The sequence below is a fragment of the Peromyscus leucopus genome, chromosome 23 (assembly GCF_004664715.2).
Source record: "Peromyscus leucopus breed LL Stock chromosome 23, UCI_PerLeu_2.1, whole genome shotgun sequence".
In the NCBI taxonomy this organism is placed as follows: domain Eukaryota; kingdom Metazoa; phylum Chordata; class Mammalia; order Rodentia; family Cricetidae; genus Peromyscus; species Peromyscus leucopus.
In genome coordinates this window covers 30,910,329-30,932,132 of record NC_051082.1, presented here as the reverse complement: position 1 = coordinate 30,932,132, position 21,804 = coordinate 30,910,329, and the positions used below count along the sequence as shown (strand labels likewise).

The 21,804-nt window shown below is 51.4% G+C and overlaps 2 protein-coding genes and 1 long non-coding RNA gene across 6 annotated transcripts; 1 reads left to right on the top strand and 2 right to left on the bottom strand.

Moving 5' to 3' along the window:
• Positions 1 to 395: 395 nt before the first annotated feature.
• Positions 396 to 1,164, bottom strand: LOC119086567. Its single transcript, XR_005089873.1, has 2 exons — positions 947 to 1,164; positions 396 to 763 (listed from the first exon to the last, which is right to left on the bottom strand). It is a non-coding gene; the product is annotated as an uncharacterized LOC119086567 (long non-coding RNA).
• A 1,216-nt stretch (positions 1,165 to 2,380) lies between these two features.
• On the top strand, positions 2,381 to 11,034 carry Mtif3 (mitochondrial translational initiation factor 3). Of its 4 annotated transcripts, XM_028878030.2 has the most exons (5): positions 2,381 to 3,001; positions 5,104 to 5,220; positions 6,897 to 7,330; positions 9,652 to 9,809; positions 10,789 to 11,034. In XM_028878030.2, exons 3-5 carry the CDS (start codon positions 6,898 to 6,900, stop codon positions 11,002 to 11,004), a joined length of 807 nt encoding a protein of 268 aa, XP_028733863.1. In that variant the 5' UTR covers positions 2,381 to 3,001; positions 5,104 to 5,220; position 6,897; the 3' UTR covers positions 11,005 to 11,034. The 4 variants fall into 4 exon arrangements, with proteins under 4 accessions (XP_028733863.1, XP_028733866.1, XP_037054269.1 ...); XM_028878033.2 differs by lacking the exon at positions 5,104 to 5,220 and having other exon boundaries at positions 2,382 to 3,001; XM_037198374.1 differs by lacking the exons at positions 2,381 to 3,001; positions 5,104 to 5,220 and adding an exon at positions 3,455 to 3,572.
• Positions 10,984 to 20,106, bottom strand: Gtf3a (general transcription factor IIIA). Its single transcript, XM_028878018.1, has 9 exons — positions 19,717 to 20,106; positions 17,861 to 17,961; positions 16,025 to 16,121; positions 15,353 to 15,441; positions 14,160 to 14,233; positions 13,679 to 13,759; positions 12,737 to 12,966; positions 11,421 to 11,480; positions 10,984 to 11,242 (listed from the first exon to the last, which is right to left on the bottom strand). Exons 1-9 carry the CDS (start codon positions 20,104 to 20,106, stop codon positions 11,078 to 11,080), a joined length of 1,287 nt encoding a protein of 428 aa, XP_028733851.1. The 3' UTR covers positions 10,984 to 11,077.
• Between the last annotated feature and the right edge of the window lie 1,698 nt (positions 20,107 to 21,804).

Here is a 21,804-nt window from a genome sequence, read left to right as displayed (position 1 = left end):
TCAGCTGAGCAAAAAGACTATGCATGGAAAAGAAATGCGTCTCCATTTGTAAACATTGCCTTTAACACACATGAAAGCTTTTGAAACATTCATCATGGTGTGTAGACTCCGACATGCTTACTGTGCTCATTTACAGTTATGGGTGTGTTTTAATAATTGGCGTCATCAGTTTTTGACCAAAGAAATACTTGATCTGGAGTGTGAGGGACTTCCTACATGATGAAGAAATGTATCATGGATCTAACTTCAGTCTTAGGGAATATGAAGGGCTGCAACACAGATGTGGCTGCCAGATGCTCTCCAGGTCTCCTGGGGGACCTGCCTAAGCAGAAACGTAATAAATGTAAGTCATACGAAGGGTGATTCTCAAGTCCGATTCAGGTTGAAAGCGCAGCTAAACTACCGATGTTTTCGTTTTATTTTGTTTTGTTATTCAACATATTGGTGTTCACAGGTTCGAGTGGGTGAGCCATGATCCCGCCTGAGAGTAAATGGTTGACATGATGACCTAGCATGACAGTTTATGATGCTAGACTGATGGGTTCACAATGGTGGTCTCATTGTATGGGGCTGGCTGTCTTCAGGAAATCTTGAACGCTTTTCCTAACACTCGGCCAAAGCCCACCCCACCCCAACACATCTTGTCTCCTACATCCCTATCGCCATATCGGTAGGCAGAAGGTGAGGGTGTGTCTTCTCAGCCATTAAACCCACTCTGTATTGACAGAGGCACTGCCATGGACCCACGCAGGCTCGACAGCATCTATACAATTTCAAAATAAACCCAAGAATTTTACTAGTATGTGGTTGGTTTTTTGTTGTTGTTGTTTTTTGTTTGTTTGTTTGTTTGTTTTTTTTTTTTTTTTAAGCTGTGTACTCCGCCTCTCTTCCAATCTGTTCTGCACCACCACCCCGCAGTAAGTACCAAGTAAGAGGGAAGGTATACCGGTGTGTGCACGCTCGGACCCTTTCTTCATCGGCTTCTCCCAGGGTGCCCTCACGGGTGTCCTGGCTGCCCTGGGTGGCCTGGCAGCTCCTCTGGGAGGTTGGACTCCTTGGCAGGCTTGCCATGGACATCAGTGTCCTTCTCTTTGGTGTATAAGGACCACTTGTTCTGAAATTAATTCGAGACAGAGTTTTTGAAAGAGTTTCCATGGAGACCTTCCCCACCCCTCACCCCCAAGACAGGGTTTCTCTATGTAGCCCTGGCTGTCCTGGAACTCGCTCTATCGAGGAGGCTGGCCTCAAACTCACAAAAGATCGTCCTGTCTCTGCCTCCTGAATGCTGGGATTAAAGGTGTGCGCCACCACTGCCCAGCATGACCTTTTTAATAAAAGTGAAATTTGGAAAAAAAAATGTTGAGAACTTACAGACCTGCCGACTCTTAGTTTAAATTACATCCTGACAGGACTTTTTGTGGAGCCACGAGACAGCATTCTTATGAGAGAGAAACGAGAGACAGCATTATTATAAGAGAGAGAGAGAGAGACCTGTCACTGAACTATTTCCCAATCCCCTTCACTCTTTTTTTGTTCTTTTAAAATCTTTTTAAAGTTATTTTTATTTATGTTTGTGTGTGTGTGTGCGTGCACATTTGCATGTACACCACATGCATGCAGGTGCCTCCAAGGCACTGGCATCCTAGGAACTGGAGTTACTGGAGTTGTGGGTGCTGGGGACAGAACCCAGTCCCTCTGCAAGAGGAATACCCTCTTAACCACTGAGCTTCCCAGCCTTCTTTTTACATGCTTGACTCTGCTGATTATGTGATGTTGGGACAAGTTACATAACATCTTCATGTTTCAGTCTGCTCATCTATGAAATGGGTAATAACAGCAGTAGCTCATGAGGGTGTCTTGAGGATTAAACTAAATTGATACACGATATGTGTTTATAAGTATGGTACTTCTATAAATGTTACCACAAACGTGGGCACTTACAGCCGGTGTGAACCCATCTACCCAGAGGGTGGGGTCCATACTTTATCCCCACAGCTATTCTTCCATCTTCCTGATGAGGACTAATTCTGGCAGAATAAAAAGGGCCTCTAATTCTTCATTTCACTTGGAAATGGCTGACATGCAGGCCCCAGCCCTGGCCAGATACAAGGCTCATGTGCCAGAGGCTGTGATCTGACGAGAAAAGGAAGACTTAGATGTGGCTCTCAAGAAGCTATTTAAGGCTTCCCTAGTTTCCTGATGCAAGAGTAATGGTTATAATCAGATATTACCCTGGCTGAGTTATTTGGTGAGAATTAAGTAAGACGACGTGGTCTTGCCTTGTTTAACACGCGGCCTACAAATACTATGGCTTCCCTACATAAAAGGAATGTAGGTACCCCCGCTAAGGAATCCCCTGTTGAAGAACTTGACGCCAAAGTAGGGGGCAGTTAGCGGCCTGGTGGCGCGGGTGCCAGCCCCAGGAGCCAGCAGGTGTGACACAGAGGGGCGTGAAGCTTCAGGCTGCCCTCCTCCTGACTCATCCGCCTGTGGACGGGCGCTGATGTCTCCCAGTTCTGACAGCGCTTGAGCCTGAATCCATCACTTTTCGTCGGCAGAGAGTGGTCTTGGGAGAGAGGTTTATACCTTGCTACCCAGAGCTTTCACGAGCCTGATCTGCTCGTATGCAGATGGCAGTATTCCATACCGCAGAGAGCTGGTTCTGATGTTTCTGGAACATTGCACCAGGCATTTAGTACTTTATTAAGTTGGTATTAATGTAACTGGCGAACGCGATGCAGTGACTGCTCTGGGGACTGCACATTTTAACGTCCTCAGGAGCAGCAGAAGGTGAGTACGCAGCAATTTCCTCAGTTTCTTCCTCAGAACTTCTGTACCTTTTTTTAAATTTTCTTTTTTCTTTCCGGAGGACTTTATTCTATCAGCGGACCTTCCCTTTAAGGACTCGGGAAGTTCCGCCCGCTACGGAAGCCGACGCGGTCAATCCGCGGAGCCCGTGTACCGATCTGCTGGTTCTTCCCGCTCGCCGTCCCCGGCCCAGGTAGGGCTAAGGCGAGGGCTCGGCGGCCCGGGATTGAGGCGGGAGGACGTGTCCTGGGGACAGTGTATGCAGAGCGCCCCAGGCGGACCGGGCACGGTGGCCCCAGGCTTCGGGGTCAACTCAGCTGCCGCCCTCCCGAGCCACCGACCCGCGATCCCGGCCATTTTCGCCGCGACGTGCGCACGCGCGCGCGCCCGGCCTGGGGCTCGTGGGGGCGGGGCGGGTGGGTGTTTCTGGCTTCCGGGTGGGCGTGTCCCTTGGGTGGGCGTGTCCCTCGGGTGGGCGTTCCCGCTGCCGACCCTTAGAGACGCCCTGTGAGGCTGTTCTGTTCTGTTTTGTTTTGTTTTGTTTTTTTGTTTTGTTTTGTTTTGTTTTGTTTTGTTTTGTTTTGTTTTGTTTTGTTATTGAAACAGGGCCTCCCTCCGTAAGCCCTGGCTGTCCTGGAATTCACTCTGTAAACCAAGCTGATCTCGAATTTATGGAGATCCACCTGCCTCAGTTTCCGAAGTGCTGGGACTAACGGCGTGCGTCACCCTTGCCAGGACGTTTGAAACTCCTCCTGGAAGTGAGGGTGAGAAAATTCATAGTTAGAGCAGGACGCCAGAGTTGAGTTCACGAAAGATTGAATCTACTCAGAACCCGTTCCTTCTGGAGTGGATAGGTGTCGGTAAGCTCGTGACTACGGAGTGTAACGAACGATACAGGAAACCAGTGAGTAAATAAACGGTACAGATTCGTGTCAGGCCAGGTGTGGTGGTACACGGCTTCAGTCCTGGCCCTCACTCGAGAGGCAGAGGCAGGCTGATCTCTTGTGAATTGGAGGCCAGCCTGGTCTACACAGTGAGATCCTGTCTCAAAAAAATGCGTAAATAAAAATCAGTACCATCAGGTTGAAGAGATGGCTCAGTAGCCAAAGCAGAGAAAAACGGAATTCAGTGCCTGGAACCTACATAAAAGTGGAGGGAGAGAACTAATTCCAGAAGGTTGCCCTTTGACCTCTGTACCGGCACCGTGGCGAGGGTGCCCAGGCACATCGGACAGTTACGTCATAACCAAAACGCAAAGATTTGGAGAAGAAAGGGTTTGTTTGGCTTGCAGGTCCCGATCATAGTCCATCATTGAGGGAAGTTAGGGCAAGAACCCGGGCGCAGAAACAAGTAACCCCACAGAGGAACAGTCTCACTGGCCGGCTCCCCATTTTGTTTTCAGCCTGCCTTTTACACGCCCAGGACCACCTGCCCAGGAGTGGCACCGCCCACAGTGGGCCGGACCCTCCTACATTAATCATCAATCAAGAAAAATGCCCCCACAGCCTTGCCCACAGGCCAACCTGAAGGAGGAATTTACTCAACTGAGGTTCCCTCTTCCCAGATGACTCTGGGACAAAGGTCATCAAGACAAAGATGACTCAGGTGGACAAAGGACTAACCAGGACTTCTCAGCAGTGGCGGCACACACTTTAATCCCAGCACTCGGGAGGCAGAGGCAGGGGGGTCTCTGTAAGTTCGAGGCCAGCATAGTCTACAAACCTAGTTCCAGGACAGCCAGAGCAGTTACACAGAGAGACCCTGTCTCAAAAAAATAAATAAATAAATAAATAAATAAATAAATAAATAAATAAATAAAATAAAAATAAAAATAAAAAACAAAAATCCCCAAAGATCTAACCAGGACAGCACACAAAGCCAGCTGTCTGTTTCAGTAAGACGAACATGATCTGCAGGCTGGATTAGTGCACTGACATGCCCACTTCTTTTAGGCCATTAATTCTTGTTTGTTTTCTTTAAACTTTAATTACAAAAGTAATTTAAACCAAAGAATGGGAGATGAAGAACTAGCAGCCATGTAGCCAGCGTCAGTAAATGTTGCCATAATAGCGTCGTCTAACTCCTATTTCCTGCTGCGCCATTTCCAGTCGTGATCCTAAATACATCAGTGTTTCTTTCCTGGGAATTTGATTTTCACACTGAGAATATCAGTGGTACTTTTGGATAGTTCCAAATACCTAATCTGCATTTCTGTTTCCCCAATTAGTCTTTTCGGAGGATTTTTCTCGAACACATTTCCTTCTGTAATTCCCTTGTCTTTTTATTCAAAATTAGCTTTCCATCCTCACCAAGCCTTGTCTCACGATCTGGATTTGTGATTTCACTTCCCTGGGGTGTTTTCCTGGTCACTCCTCCCTGGACCTGGCCTTGTACTTGAAGCGCTGTGGAGAGGCAGGCCAGCTCTGGATGACCTCGGGACAAGGCTGTGTTGTGGGAAGCACTGGTGTTTTCAGTAGCTCCTCAAAGGAGACGTGCCTGGGGTGTGCAGTTGTCCTCTGGTGGGGATGCCACTCTGAAGGTCATGAAGGTGACAGTCAGTGTCTTCCTCAGCAGAGTACTTTACATATTTAATCCGGTGTGTGTGAGACCGCCTTGCATCATCCTTGTACCTGGAGGTGTTTGACTGTTGCTTAAATGTGCCATTTTCATTGGTGGCAAAATGGTGGTGGTGATGGTGATGATGATGATGATGATGATTTTAGTATTATATTAGCTCCATACTTGGAAGAGAGCTTTTCCTCATCAACATAGACAGGCACAGTTTTTCCTAAAAAGACAATAAATGCTCAGCTCTTTCGGTTTCCAGTGGAGCTGGCGTGTGACAGTGACACACAGTGGCGATTAGCAGCCTAATAGATGTTTGCATTTTCAATGTTGAAAGGAATTACAGCCATTTTCCTTAATGTTTAAATTATATAACTGGCTAGAGGGAGCTCCTTCATGATGCCAAACTGTAAATGAAACGTCACCACCAAACAAAATGATGATGTGTTCAGGGAAATCTGGAAACTGAGTACCTGTCAGGACCAGACTATGATCATTAAAAAGACCCAAGAGCTGCGCGGCAGTGCTTGCGGACGGCCCACTGGCCACTTGGTAGCAGATCCTCGCCGGTTGTGGGTGGAGGGGGAAACCGGTCTCAGCAGGTGCTGTTCATTTCCATTGTTTCTCCACACACTTTTCCCAAGATTCTTGCTCCTGTGTCTCGGTGCTGAGGATTAAACCCAGGCCTTGCACATTTTAGGCAAATGCTCTACCACTGAGCCAGATTCCCAGGCACCTATAAAGATTCTGAATAATAATAATTATGAATTTGTGATTTTTTTTTCCTGAGACAGGGTCTTACTGTTGTAGCCCAGGCTGGCCTGGAACTCAGAGATCTACTTGCCTCTGCCTCCCGAGTTGCAGGCATTAAAGGCGTGTGCAAGAAGTTACCATGAAAAGTGAGAGCAGCACATTTTATTGTTTGATTGTGGTAAAGAAGAATTTTTTAAAAAAATTGAAGTGCCGTTACATTTTTTTTTTTTGCATTTCTTCTATTTTACAAGTGCTTGCCTGAATGTATGGTTGTGTACTACATGTGTGCAGTCCGCTCAGAGGCCAGGAGAGGGTGTCAGATCCTCGGAACTAGAGTTACAGTTGAACATCTGGACGCCATGTGGGTGCTGGGAATCTAGCCCAGGTCCTCTGGGAGAGCAGAGAACTGTTAATATCAGAGCCAACTCTGCAGCCCCTGAGATGGCATTTCTACCTCGTCCTCACAGACAAACCCTTAGATAGCGTCACTTTGGAGCTGGCACTATAGGATCTAGGAAAAACAGTTATGAGTAAGGGAGAAGAGTAGAGATCAAAGAACCATGGCGTGCTGCTCAGTCTGGTCTCCGGCTGCACCAGGGACAGCGCCAGCCAACAGTCCATGTGTTGGTGTTGCCTTCCTACACGTGGATCTGGTGGTCTGTGTGCCATGAGGCTGGCTGCACAGCCTCACCTGCACCACACTGAACCATACTAGCAGACCATGGCATCAGTGATTGAGTTGTAATACTCATTCCCTGTTTCTTTGTCAGGATGGCTGTTCTTCTGAACAGGCTGATGCTACAAACCTCAGTTGGAAGATGTTTCAGAAAACACATCATGAAGCCAGCCCCGGCACAGCTGCCCCTGACCGCCTCCACCCCGAAGCTCTGGTACCTGGTTTCTACAGAACGCTTTAGTACTGCTGAAGACAGCCACGGGCAGAAGAGACAGAAGAGGAAAGATGCTTTCACTAACACTGGCAGGAAAATTAGCGAGCGGGTTATCCGCGTCCTGGATGAGAAAGGCAGCGACCTGGGGGTGATGCACCGAGCGGATGTAATCAGACTCATGGACCAGCAGGACTTGAGGCTGGTGAAGAAGAACACCAGCTCAGAGCCACCGGAGTACCAGCTCATGACCGGAGCACAGATCCACCAGGAGCGGCTAAGGCTGCGGGAAGACGAAAAGGCCAACCCCAAAACTGGTAGGTGTTTGATGTTTGTGCCTTGACTACATCAGAACAGTGGTTCTCAACCTGTAGATCGAGACCCCCTTTCCACAGGGGTTCCATATCAGATTTACATTGCAGTTCAAGATAGTAAGATCACAGTTGTGAAGTAGCAATGAGGTAATGTTAGGGTTGGGGTCCCCACAACATGAGGAACTGTATTAAAGGGCACAGCGTCAGGAAGGGTGAGAACCACTGCTTCAGAACATCACAGCAGCCCTCCACTCTTGTGTGGGCCACGGTGTCGGTGGGGCGTGAGAAACTGGAAACTGACATGGCTGGTCTCGCCGTCATTGCAGGGAGGCTGGCTCCTCCTTCACCCCATTCCCGTTCCTTCCCCCTCGTTTTTGATGTCCCATGTCCATCCCCTCTTCTTTTAAACCTGTCAAGTGCAGGGAGAAACAAGGTACGCAGACCAAAGTGACAGAAGTCATCTTCATCTTGTAGCCTGGGCTGCAGATGCACTGGCGAGCCGTGTGGCCGCTGGGGCTTCGAAGCCGCACTTGAAAGAGATGCTCTCCACGTCCAGCCTCCTTCCTGTCATTTGCTTTTTAAGCACTTTGTAAATCCTGAAAGGGTTCACAGTAGGCCTGTGCACATGGCCATCGCCTTCGGGCACCTGTCACGGAAGCCACCCGGAGGCCAGGCACTGGGCATTAAGTGAGGAACGGCTGACTTTTCCGGCTCCCGGGTATGGAAGACTGGCTGCTCCATGGGCTTCGCACCGTGACGAGGATTGGGGGCTGGCCCCACTGTAGGAGGCCGAGCGCTGTGAGGAAAGAAAAGCTAGCTGCTTTCTAACACCCCAGGGACGCTAACATGAAAACAGACCTTCATAGGAAGCTAACCAGGGGTCAGGAGTCAGCATGCCAGCCCATGTCCCAGTCAGAACATGGGGAGAGACTGCAGAGCCTGGAGAGTCGGGCTTCACCTCACTCTGATGGAGACCCGGAGCCAACTGGTGGGAAACAAGGGGGTGCTAAAACCTTTAAAGGCCTATAAGAAAAGGTAATAAAGCCAGGTGTGGTGGCGCATGCCTTTAATCCCAGCACTCAGGAGGCAGAGGCCAGTTTGGTCCACAAATTGAGGGCTACGAGGGCTAGGGATGTTACACACAGAAATCCTGTCTCGAGAAAAAAAAAAAAAAACAGAAAGGAAAAAAAGAAAGAGAGAGAGAAAAAAGAAAAGGTAATAATTGTCTATCATCCAAAATCAGTGAATCTGTGATTCAGATTTTAAACATTACCAAAAAGTTGAAGCCTCTTCTACCCTCCCAAGTGATGTCCCTGTGTGCTCTCATGGACTTTAGCCAATGTTAATATGACAGATGTTCAGAAACAGTATGCAAATTATGTTTTTTAAAATGGCATATCCCAGGGGCTGGAGAGATGGTTCGGAGATTAGGGCTGCTCTTCCAGAGGATCTGAGTTCAGTTCCCAGCAACCACATGGTGGCTCACAACCATCTATAATGAGATCTGGCGCCCTCTTCTGGCCTGCAGGCAGAACACTATATGTAATAAATAAATCTTTTCTTTTTTAAATGCACATCCCATTTCCACAGGATAGCTGTGGGTAAGCTATTAGGAACTGATCTGATTGGTTAATCCATCCCACAGCATCTGGCCTCTCCCCAGTTCTTCAGTCTTAGGAATGCTCATGTGTACTCTGGGTTCTGTGAACCTGAATGGGCCAGGCTGCCATGGCAGCACCAGATGTGGCTCCTCTGTTCCCAGTACTGTCACACGGATGGTCAGCGCAGTGACAGTGAGGAGCCACTGAACGTCCTAAGGTTGCCCTTCTGCCGTCTGAGCCGCATCTCTGAGTTACCTACTGGGCCCATGTTTCTCTCGGATGATCTTCCTCCAGATTCATCGCTCAGTCTAACACGGGGCGTGGGGGCGGGGTCACTGGGTCAGAGTGCTTGTGCACAAGTGTGAGTGTGAAAGTCTCAGCAGCACCGGTGTGTGCACTCCAAGCCTGCCCCCTGGGGAGATGGGAGCAGGAGACAGGAGAGTCCCGGAGGCTCACAGGCCAGTGCCCCTGGTGTAGTGTGTAATCGAGACCTTTTCTCAAGGTGGTGAGGTTGTCCCGACCACACACACACACCCCTTAGCAGATAGGAACTATTATTTAGCACATGAAAAACACACACCTTTATGCCTGTCTGCCCCACTAAAAAGCAGCTGGTGGTCCACGAGGCTGGAGTGAGATGAAGGCTGTCAGAGTCACCCGTGGGCGGAAGCTGAGGTCAGAGCAGTAAACAGACCCAGCAGTAAACTTCACTGTTTCCACCAGGGCCAGCTGTGGTAAAGGAACTCGTTTTTTCTTCAAATATTGGACAGCATGATCTGGACACCAAGAGTAAACAGATTCAGCAGTGGATTGAGAAAAGATACCACGTTCAAGTCACAGTAAAGAAGAAGGAGAGTGCTGACCGGCCAGAGAAAGAGACGGTGAGGTGTGAGCACCTGCTGGGCCCTGCTTGTCTGATGCAAAAAGTTATAGGAGAACTGGGAAGACCCTGACAAGCAAAGAAACCGACTAGTGATTCTACCGCCCTGTGTGGTGCCAGCTTCCTAGTGTCCAACTGTGTACACTTACTGTGTTTTCCGTCATAGCAAACCTGTCCCCTGGAAACTGTTCTGGGGACCAGAGAAATGGCTCTGTAGTCAAGAGCACCCACTGCTCTTACCAAGGACCCACATTCTGTCCCCAGCGTCCACATGGCAGTTCACAAGTCCGAAACTCCCGTTCCAGGGACTCTGATGCCCTCTTCTGGCCTCTGTGGGCACCACACACACGTGGTGCACATACATACATACATACATACATGCAGGCAGAACACCCATACACATTTTTTTAAAATTGTAATATAAAAGCTATATTGTCTTTTTAAAACTGCCAAATAGCTAACATTTAAAATATAAAAAGTAGATGGTTCACAGGAGACTCTTCCATTCACCTGTTCTCTGGAGAACTCCATTCTTAGCATCCCTGGAGTGTCCATGCTGCGTGGCCTTTAAGCCAAGCTCACTTTCCCACCACCAAAGGCGGCATGGTACAGTGGGATTTCAACCCAGGCTGCCTGCATCATACTCACAGGGCACAACTCAACTGCTTCCGACTTTGTGGAGTCCAGGTGGAACCAACCAACCTCCCTCCCTCCCTCCCTCCAGAATTAGGAAGGTACTCTGCCAAGACCCAACCCCAGTGCCTGACTTTGGGAGAGCACAGGTTCCTAGCTGTAGCCCCTGGGGCTGTGGCAGCGCGGAGCGGGGGGGCTGCAGGCGCCAGTGGTAGTTACGTGCAGACATGGAGTTCCTGTGCAGACCCTGACCAGCCTGTCACAGCAGCTCCAGGGCGCATGCTCAGTCTCACCACAGCATCAGAGACACGAGGTTTAAACTAATCTTGCACTGCTGTCCTTTGTAGGATGAGATACTGAACCAGATTCTCCAGACTATGCCTGGACTAGCAACCTTCTCAAGCAGACCGAAAGCCGTCAGGGGAGGAACCGCCTCCACATGTGTTTTCCGTCCCTTGAGCAGGAAAGAAGAGAAGGCGTACAGAGAATCTCAAGAGGCCGAGAGAAGGGACACTTCGAGCAAAGACCACAGGACCACGGAGTCAGACGTTCTGTGTCAGTGATTTTAATAAACAAACCCAGGCTCTGCAGAAGCCCTGCTGGCTGCCCTGGAGTCGCTCACGCGGCCAGGGGTGCCTAGTGGAGGGTAAGTGATGCAGCTGTCGGGAGCATCTTGCCTTGCGGGCTGCTGCTGGACTCTGCACTTGTGGGCATGGAGGAGCCTGGCTCTTGTTTCCTTTTAGGAGGGAAGTACCCACTGAGGCGAGAGGCCAAGCTCCGTCTTGCTCGAGGCAGTTTTACCTTTGGGAGTAAGGAAAGAGACACTGAACTCCCCATCAGAACTTCCTGCATCACAACGACACCCCAACAGTGACAGTCCTTGATGGAGTCGCACCTTCAGCAGGCGGACATACCCAGGAGGGGGGGGGACGACGACGACACAGGCGGGGGACGGACAGGGGCAAGCAGCTCCACTTACTTTGGCCTTCATCCCCTTCTTGTCGGGATCGTGCACAACGCTGTGCCTCATGAGGCTCTGCTGCAGTGCAGGAAAAAGAAGCCCACTTCAGAAACCCTTGGTTCAGGGCTGGAGGTGGCTCGATGGTTAGAGCACGTGCCACTCTCGAAGAGGCCCGGGGTCAGTGCCCACAAATACATGATGGCTCACAACCACCTCCATGCTGGTTCCACTAATTAATCTTTTAAAACAATCACAAGCTCTTGGTGTCTGCTAACATGAAAATGTCGTGAGATGGTGCAATAAACTACAGCTGCCTTTCTGTGGTGTGAATTTGACTTCCACCCGACTCCCTGCCCAGAGTCTAGGGGAGACTTCAACTCTTTTTTTTTTTTTTTTTTTTGGTTTTTCGAGACAGGGTTTCTCTGTGTAGCTTTGTGCCTTTCCTGGAACTCACTTGGTAGCCAGGCTGGCCTCGAACTCACAGAGATCCACCTGCCTCTGCCTCCCGAGTGCTGGGATTAAAGGCGTGCGCCACCACCGCCCGGCTGAGACTTCAACTCCTTAGCAGAGTGACTTTCACAGTCTTCCAAGGAGCATGCTGGGAACTGGCTCCATCCCAATCTACTGACTTAGACCTTTCCTGAGAAGGGAAGGCTGGGATTGAACTTGCAAGCTCATGCTTGCTTAGCTGAATCTCTCAGCTGCATCCTAAACACCAGATGGAAGTCTGGCCTCTGCCCTGCTGGCTGGTGACAGTGGTCACCACAGCACCTGTTGTGGGGACTGATCCGAGCTATGCTCGGCGAGTTTAAAATCCACAGTAAGAGCTCTGAAGACACCAGCAGGGCTGAAGCAAACTGCACAGTCCCCTGCCAGGAACCATGTTCCCACCTGACCCTTGAATCAGACCAAAATCAAGCCAAGATCCCACAGCCCCCAGGTTGCCCACCTGTGTTACCCACCTCTTTTCTCAGGCCCTGCATGATGGTCTACAAGCTCAGAGTATTGGCTCTCTAAGATAAAGGACTCTGGCTCCCCCACTCAGCACAGCCAGAATCCCCTAGAGCTGTGGCTCTCAACCTGTGGGTCAGGACCCACGAGGAACTATATTAATGGGTGGCACTGTTAGGAAGGTTGAGAAGCACTAGTCTAGAGCACTGGTCAAAACAAGCCGTCCGCTTCCCAACCCCAGGGCTTCTGGCCCAGCAGGGTCAGAATGGGCACCCGGGACTCTGCGTTTCTCAAGTGTTCTGCATTCTCCCTGAGAACTGGCTCTCAAACCTGGGGCTCCGCAGGCTGCATGGGGAGACCCCAGCCGGGGGCAGGACACTCACTTTCATTGCGAACGTCCTGCCACAGCCCGCGTGCTCACACACGAAGGGGCGCGCTTCCTCGTGGAAGGAGAGAACGTGGCTCTGCAGGTTGAACACGGTTGTGTAGGTTCTCCCACAGCCTTCGCGCACACAGCGGTACACGTCCCTCTCTGGGGCATGCGTCTTCATGTGCTGCTTAAGGTAGTCTTTGCGCTTGAGAGTCTTCTGGCACACTGCGCAGGTGACCTCCTCTGGCGAGAAGACAGTCATTAACCACCTTCCCTGTTTGTCACCACACAACAGCCAGTCCTGTGACCTCCACAAACCAGGGGTTGCGGGGAACACCAACCCCTCACTTCACTGGCCCTGAACCCCAAGTTCTCCCCTGGCTCCCAACTAGGTGACTAGGCAGACGGAATTAATGTCACGGCGTCCGCCTCTGTCCTGACGCACAGCAGCAGTTCCCAAGAAGCCCTGCAGAGATGCAGAGCCCCAGGAAAGCGGAGTGCATGGCTGCAGCAGCTCAGAGACCCACAGCAGCCCTCACCGTGGCCCAGGAAGCCAGCACTCCACACGGGTGATGCAGGACGCCTCCCTTACAGCACACACAGCACTGCACACGACATGATGCAGGACGCCTCCCTTACAGCACACACAGCACTGCACATGACATGATGCAGGACGCCTCCCTTACAGCACACACAGCACTGCACACGGGTGATGCAGGACGCCTCCCTTACAGCACACACAGCACTGCACACGGGTGATGCAGGACGCCTCCCTTACAGCACACACAGCACTGCACACGGGTGATGCAGGACGCCTCCCTTACAGCACACACAGCACTGCACACGACATGATGCAGGACGCCTCCCTTACAGCACACGTATCCATTTCACTCTTTCAAATCATGCCATCGGCTCCCCAGGGCCAGTGCTCTTCCTCAGCTCCATGTCTGCCTACCTTTATGGGCTTCTCTCATGTGCTTCAAAAGCTCTGTCCACGTTTTTGCCACAAAAGAACATCCCTTTTGACACAGATAGCCTGTTAAAAACACCAAAGAGTTATCCACTGCCTGCTCTGACCACCCAGCGCGAACCCTGAAGACGGCCAGGAAGGAGCCGCATCCCCTGGAGTTTTCCTCCTCTCAAAAACGTGCCGCTCTGAGGCATGCAACGAACTAACGCCAACGAGCTAAACCTTTGCACACTTTAGAGTAGCTAGCTAACCAGAAAAGGAGACGCACAGCGGTCTACAAAAGGAGTTACTAATAAACTCAACAAGAGGCCAAGACCCAAACAACACAACAGTGTCCTTTGTTTACCACACAGCTCTCGGTGCTGAGTGTGACCGTTGGGCAGACCAAGGATGCCAAGCAGCCCGAGTGGCAAGCACAGGCTGCTGCTGGTCTCCTCAGGGCCGCATGGTGACCATCTGTACGTACCCTCGTGAACCTTCCCGTGCCGTTTCAGCCTGCTGGGTGAGGCGAAGAGCTTCCCACATCCCTCCTGGGTGCACCTGGGAAGGCAGCATGTGAAGCGTTAGCCAGTCCCTTCCCGTGGAGAACTTGGCTGAGATGCCCTCACCGCAGCCCATCGATCCCACACCAAACCTGTCACCAAAATATTCAGTAGAGCCCTAAATACAAACACCAGTGACTTAGCCTGCTTTGGAGCAAAACAAGCTTTTTGTTTAAGTCAAAACACATCTTTTGTTTAAGTCATCAAATTAAAAGTTCTCATAGTTCTGAAAATATCGTTTTGTGGCTACAGAAACCACGTCAGGAGGCTGGCTGACTTGGTGACACTGGACCATCCTGAGCTGTTGGTCTGTGGTATGACCAGTGTGCTACACTGTCAGATGGGAACACAGCACGGGCTGGGGTGCAGCTCAGGGGGGCCCAGCACCAGAAAAACACCAACAACAAAGAGAAAGGTATTAGAGCTGGGCAGTGGTGGTGCACACGTTTAATCCCAGCACTCGGGAGGCAGAGCCAGGTGGATCTCTGTGAGTTCGAGGCCAGCCTGGGCTACCAAGTGAGCTCCAGGAAAGGTGCAAAGCTACACAGAGAAACCCTGTCTCGAAAAAACCAAAAAAAAAAAAAAAAAAAAAAGAAAAAGAAAAGAAAAGAAACGAGACGACAGAAGCCAAGGGCGAGGGAGGAGCAGGCGAGGGCTTCAGGTGCCTGAGGGAAGGGCAGTGCGCTGCATCCTCAGCACCAGTGCAGACCGCACACCGGTGCAACCACTAGCCTGTGGCTGAGACCACACTGTCACTGCAGCAGCGCCTGGGCAAAGGGCAGCCCCAGGTGCAGGGAGACACCACACCTGAGCACCTCCCCCCCCCCACCCCCATGTGTCCTGAGTACCCAGGAAAGGCCCAGTGCAGGCGGAGCCCAGTTACTTCTGTTCTGTAGAAAATGTCTTTCTGTTTTGTAGAAAATGTCTTCATGAGGCAGTTCCTCACCTTCCCTTCAAGCTTAACCACAGCTGCCCGGCTCTCAAGAGCTGTTCCCCACACGTGAAAATTAGTTGTTAGGGAAATGGAAACAAATCTAAGTGCTGAGTCCCCATGGGCGTACAGGCCAGCCTGGCGTGGGACCCTTCGATCTGAACTCAGTGCTGGCCAAGCACCGACCTGAAGAGCAGCTCGCCGGTGTGCTGGCCCTGATGCGTCTTCAGCTGCTGGTGCTTCTTAAAGGCCTTCGTGCAGCCTTCAAAACTGCACTGTGAAGAAAGAGATGCACCGTTTAGTAAAGGCAGAGACTCGGCAGATGCTGGCGTCCTCTTGGCTGCAGGTGGCTCGGGTCAGAGGAGCCGGGTGCGGATTCCACATCCAGCTGGTGCTTCTCAACCATCTGACTGCAGTTCCGGAGGAACCGACACCCCCCCTGACCCCCACAGGCACCCACATGCATGCGATGTGCAGGTACACATGCAGGCAAAACACCTGCACATAAAATGAATATGAAACTTTTTCAAATTAAACAACGGTTTCTCAGGACCTAAGTGCCTCGGGGAACATAAACTTTCACCCTCTTAGTCCCTGTGAAACGCTTCATCTCAAAAACTAAAGAGCAGTGGCAGTCAGAAAAGCACGCTTCTGCTGGGGTGGAGCCGGGGTGGAAGCCGGGGTAGTCGGCAGCGACACAGATGTGCCCCAAGGGAGTTTTCAACATGAAAGCTTGCAGGATGAGGACAGCTAGTGCCGGACTTTACATCTCAGCAAGAGAAAATCGGGTTGACGCAAACTCACTTTGGTAGCAAATGTAAAAATAGTCGAAGTTGAAACCTATGAGGCCATACTCACTATATACTGTTTCTGTGGATTTTCATGTTTGCGTTCAACGTGCTTCTTCAAGTTCGATTTCGTGTTGAATTTCTGATTACAGCCATTATCTTCACAACTGCAGGAGATTGTATGAACAAAATATGACACACCAAAGCGAAAGAAGGTTTAGGGTGTGAACATGTGGGGCTGGAGAGAGGGCTCAGCGGTTAAGAGCACCGGCTGCTCTAGCAGAGGACCCAGGTTCGGTTCCCAGCACCCACCTGGTGATTCACAACCGTCTGTAACTCTACTTCCGGGGGATCTGGCGCCCTCTTCTGGCCTCCACAGGCACCATGCACACACACGAGACAGAAATACATGCAGGCAAAACACTCATGCACATAAAATAATAGTTTTATTTTTTAAGATGTGAACATCTTCTACTGTATACTTTTATACCTTCTACTTTATAAAAGCTGATGATTGCAAAAAAACACTACAAAGTAGCCTTTCAGTAAATTCCAAAGTGTCAAGATGGGACTGTGGCCCAGTGGAAAGGTGGGGTGGGGGTGGGGACAGTCCCAAGTGCCAAACCATGTCATGCAAGCCTCAACTTGGACAGATGTGCATCAGAATGCTCTGCACTTGGACTCAGGGTAAAGTGTACACTGGGTCGCCCGTCCCTGGACACTGGGTCACCGGGTCACCTGTCCCTGGACACTGGCAAAGGGAGGAAACACTGGCCTCGGACGCCTGAATGCTGCTCAGGCTGCAGTGGTGCCCAGGTTCAACTACTTCAATTTAATCTAATAACCTCCTTTTGTGAGAAATGTCATCATAAGCTGAGTTCTCAACAAGGGAAGAGCCTGGCTCCAGTAAAACATATGCTTTGCACAGAACTGTGACCCACTGTCCCCTCGGGACATCACTAGGCCATTCCAGTTCCCCTTGTGTTGGAATCTTGTCCTTGAAAGAGTTCGTGGCCCTCAAATGAACGAGGACCCCTTTCCCAGTCTCACTGCATGAGGAGACTCCCTCAGACACTGTGCGCTTGGGCAAGGAGTCGGGCGATCAGTGAGCACAATGAGGGAGGGGTACAGTGCAGAGGCCACAGCAGCACCCGGCAGGCCTGTTACATACTGAGCCTCCTCCCCACTGCCCCTGCAATGGGAGGTGGCCCCTCGGCCAAGTTCAGGCCATCCTACTCAACTCGCACAGTGCCGTAAATGGGGACAGCATGTCCAGTGCCCTCCTTGAAAAAGCTGGGCACCAAACAGGCGTCTTGGACCACGGGGTTGAAGCCCCAAGATGAGAACGGCAGTCTTCAGTTTGGAGCCCACGTCCCTGAAGACCCTGGAGTGCCCTACACTTTCCAATGCTACTTCTGCATTCCAGTCAGAACCCAGAAAGCCCAATGGGTGAGCGCCTTGTGCTTATCTTCTCTTCACTCTTCACTCGATCACAGACATTTAAACACACACGCAGGACAGGAGGACAGGGTCACAAATCCGGGCGGAACCAAATGGCGGGCAGGGGCAAGAAGGACCCTGGCAAACTGGAGTGGAAAGGTTGTCATTCAGTACAGCTGGGCCACAGCTTCATTTCTGAGGGCCAAGCACCCAGGGGAAGGTAAGGAGGAAAGGGCAGAGGAGCGCAGCCATCACCACACATGAGGGGCGTGGACTTCATACACCCGGAGCACAAAACCACTGCTGTCTGTCACCTGCTCGTGAGAGGAGCCAGTCGGAGCCACGAACAACACTTCCAAGATCAAGCCTGGTGGCGGGCACCTTTACCCACTAAAGCCACTTACCAGCCCATCCTCCATTCTAAACTTACGAATCAGCAATCATCCTGCCAGGGCCCCCTACTCACACGAACGGCTTTTCTCCGGTGTGAGTCAGGACATGGCGACTCAGATGGTAGTCTCTGGTGAAGGCCTTGCCGCAGTCCTCATAGTCACAAACAAATGGCCTCTGGCACAGAGAAAAAGAAGGGGGTGGAAGGAAAGATTGTACATTGATTGACCCTGTGTGTGTGTGTGTGTGTGTGCGCGTGCGTGTACACTGCATACATGGGAAAGTCAGAAGACAACTTTGGGGAGTCAGTTCTTCCCTACTACCCTTGAGTTCCAGGAATCTAGGTCCTCTGACAAGTGCCCCTCCTCACTGAGCCACCCCATTGGCTCTGTTGTTAAGTCTGATCTGTGGTAGGCAAACGCCGCGGACTTCCACTCCAGGGATGCGTCCACGCAGGAAGGCACCTGCTACACGCAGGCAAGAGCTCATTTTGCTCTACCAAGTTCCACACCATAAACACCCCATCTTCTCATAAGGCCTCTGAAGTAAGCAGACTTGTTTTGTGGGTAGACAGCTGGTTTTGTGTGTCAACTTGACACAAGCTGCTGGTCCCGGGTTCTATAAGAAGGTGGGTGGAGCAAGCCATGGGAAGCAAGCCAGTAAGCGGCGCCTCTGCATCAAATCCTGCCTCCGGGACCCTGCCCAGTTTGAGTTCCTGTCCTGACTTCTTCAGTGATGAACAGCAACGCTGGAGTATAAGCCTAATAACCCCCCCCACCAGCTTGCTTTTTGATCATGGAGTTTTAGCACAGCAGTAGAAACCCTAAGACAGACAGCATCTGAAATAAGCAGGCTGACCTGCTCCTCTAAGAGACCAGGCTTCCCCAGCAAAGCCCTTTTCAAGATTACTTTGATATGAGCACATGTGGATGTGGCCTGTTTGCACATCGCTCCCACAGCATCAGTTTACCAGCTGAAAAGAACTCAGGGCAGAGGAAGGAGCAGGCTGTCTCATCCCAGGAGAGCTCGGTGTCTGTACTAAGAGGTGCCATATGGACCGATACAGGAAAATGTGTCACCGTTGAAAACGCTCATAGGTGCAAGGGCAACTGAGGAAAGAAACAGCTCCCAGCCCTAACAGCAATTTCCCTTTGGGACCCAGGAGGGAGGGGAGGGGAAGATCTGGTGAATCCACAGTAAAGCTATATCATGTCCCAACATCCAATCTGGTGTACCTAACTACGGGAATACTCTGAAATCCAGGAGGGTGGTACCAAGCCCTCCATCAGAGTACTAGACAGCCAGTGGACAGGAAGACATAGGTGAGCCGTACTGCCCTGAACAGTCCAAGAACCTTCTTCCACTCCAGTCCCAGAGGAGGGTCGATACTAGTCAAATTATTGTGGGACAATAAACACAGCTTAGTGTCCAACCAAAGTGCAGCATTCTGGTCTAGAAGGAAAGCAAGCTCTGATTGGGACACAGGGGCAAACGTGGGAACAGAACGGGCAAGGACTGAAGAGGGGGTACAGTCACAAAGGAGGTTATGAGGGATGGCAGTAGTGGGTAAGTCTGCCAAGAGGGGCCCGGAGAAAAAGCCAAACAGGAAGGCTTTACCTGACCACCCCTTACCCAGCCTTGGTACCCGACCAAAGCCCACCAGCAATTAAAAGGGGTGCACACTTGTTGCTTGCAGGGAACCTTAGGCTTCCCCTTGCAGGAGCTCTAGTAGGCGGAGATTCTCTGGGCGGGTGGGTGTGTCTAGAGGTAGCTGACTTCCAGATCCCGGTACCGACCGGTCCGACCCAGCTACTAAAGATGACCCGGGCAAGGGCTGCCCTAGACCCCCGTCCTTGCTCATCGCCTTCCCCGGCCAAGGCCAGGACGCAGCCCCCGCGCCGGGCTCGCCACGCGCATCCGCGGCCAGGTTACCTCCCCCGTGTGCTTGCACAGATGCGCGTCTAGCTTCCAGGCTTTGTTGTAACTGGCGCCGCAGTCCGGGAAGGAGCAGATGAACCGGCTGGGGAGCGCGGGGCGCGGCGGGGCGGGGCCCGCACAGGCCGCAACGAACGCGTCCGCGATGGTCAGGGACGACACGGCCTCCGCGACCGAGACCCGCGGCTCCAGGGCGACGTGGCCGCTCCCGGGCCGAGGCGGGGCAGCCACGTGCGGCTCCCGGGACGCCGGACGCGGGTCACCGGCTGACCGGCCGGAGACTCTCCACACTTCCGGGAACGCGGCCTCGCGGGGCTCCAGGCCCCGCCCACCAGCCTCCAGCGCCTCGACTGCGCATGCTCCGAGAGGCCCAGCCCGACTGCGCATGCGTCCCGGGGACAGCGTTTGTGTTCAGCCTTGGCGGCTTGCAGAAACTGGAAGCGCTGCCTGAGCGTCCGAAGTTCCAAGCTGACCTGAGACCGACTGTTTTGCACACGCCAGGTTCGCCCTCTGCCTCCTGCCACGAGCCCCAGGACACAGTGGATCCCAGGCTTGTCTGCTCATTCGAGTCACGTGGAGATTTTTCAAATTTCCAAAGCCCAGAGCTTATCAGGACCAGTTAAACTAATTTCTGAGAGCGAATGTGCTCGTTACTGTTCTGTCGACTTTTTGTTGTTGAGGCCCCAGGTGTTTGGGGCTATTCTCAGCCGTAGGCTTTCCTCTTTCCCTTCTCTTGATTCAATCTCTGTAATGGCAGAGACTGAAAAATACCCTTTCTGAATCCTTACCAGCAAGGTGGTGTGCGTCGGCTGAACTGATCTTACTGTTAGTTGAGTGAAGATGACCATGAATAATATCTTTACAGAAGAATGTTTTGGCCAGACAGCGGTGGCACACGCCTTTGATCCCAGCACTCGGGAGGCAGAGCCAGGCGGATCTCTGGGAGTTTGAGGCCAGCCTGGTCTAGAGAGCAAGTTCACGAATTCCAGGACAGGCTCCAGAAATACACGGAGGGGGAAAAATGTTTTGAACGCACTTTATCCCAGTCAAACTAATCCACATGAAAAGGGGTTGATGGGCTAGGCGCACACCTTTAATCCCGGCACTAAGGGAGACAGAGGCAGGTTCCAGGCCAGCCTGGTCTACAGAAAGAGTTCCAGGACCCTGTCTTGAAAAACCAAAAGAGAAGGGGTGGGGAGTTGGTTGGAGGGATACAAGAGGATCTCAACAAACCAGCTGCAGAAAGACCTTGGAACGAGAAACTTGTTCACAGGGCATTTTCTGTGTCGCTATTGGGATCTCCTCATGCGCACTCTTGTGCCTCCTATTCGTGTCCCGTGTGCATGTGTGCATTGCTGGCTGTCTCTCTGTCAGTCCCCTCCCCATTCCCCTTCCTCACCCTCCATCTGCTCCCTTCCAGCCCCAGCCCTCCCCCTACCTGTCTGTCTTTCCTTTTCTCTGAAGATCAGCTTCAGAAGATTCTGAGGTCCTGCATCCGTGACTGTTGTTTTCCAGGGGTTTGGGTCTCAGCACAATCTCTCTTTGCATAATCTTCTACCTGTCCTCTTAGCTTAAGCCCTGGTTAGACAATGTGGGGCCCAGCTAGGATCAGGCTCTTCTCAGTGCCCCCACAAGGGTGGGATTGTGAGTCATGAGGGTCAAAGCTGAGGATTTACATAGAACTATTGTATTCATGTTCTAGCTGGGGGCTTTCATTTACTAGTCTTTTCAATCACTTGACTGGCTGGGGGCTTTCCTTTACTAGTCTTCTCAATCACTTGACTAGCTGGGGGCTTTCCTTTACTAGTCTTCTCAATCACTTGACTAGCTGGGGGCTTTCCTTTACTAGTCTTCTTGATCACTTGACTTTATTCATCACAAAGGGGGCTGGAGCTCTGTTCTCACCTTGGATTCTGAACCCAACTTTGAGGCTAATTTGACGCTATAAATTGGAAGCAACCATGTGTGGTTTCCAAGCCTAAGTCTCACGGAAGCTTGTCTGTGGACCCTGTACCTTTGCCATTGGCCCAAAGATGAAGTTTCTATGCCAGTCTGTCCCAAGAAGAAAAGACTAGAAGATCAAAG

What these genes read in the sequence shown, in the direction of transcription:
- Mtif3 (XM_028878030.2), top strand. Translation starts at nt 6,898, where the DNA reads ATGGCTGTTCTTCTGAACAGGCTGATGCTACAAACCTCAGTTGGAAGA. An exon ending in AAAGGCCAACCCCAAAACTG is followed by an intron (nt 7,331 to 9,651) that starts GTAGGTGTTTGA and finishes TGTTTCCACCAG; the next exon opens with GGCCAGCTGTGGTAAAGGAA. An exon ending in ACCGGCCAGAGAAAGAGACG is followed by an intron (nt 9,810 to 10,788) that starts GTGAGGTGTGAG and finishes TGTCCTTTGTAG; the next exon opens with GATGAGATACTGAACCAGAT.
- Gtf3a (XM_028878018.1), bottom strand. Translation starts at nt 20,106, where the DNA reads ATGCGCAGTCGGGCTGGGCCTCTCGGAGCATGCGCAGTCGAGGCGCTG. An exon ending in ACCGGAGAAAAGCCGTTCGT is followed by an intron (nt 16,122 to 17,860) that starts GTGAGTAGGGGG and finishes AATCTCCTGCAG; the next exon opens with TTGTGAAGATAATGGCTGTA. An exon ending in CATGAGAGAAGCCCATAAAG is followed by an intron (nt 12,967 to 13,678) that starts GTAGGCAGACAT and finishes TCTTCTCGCCAG; the next exon opens with AGGAGGTCACCTGCGCAGTG.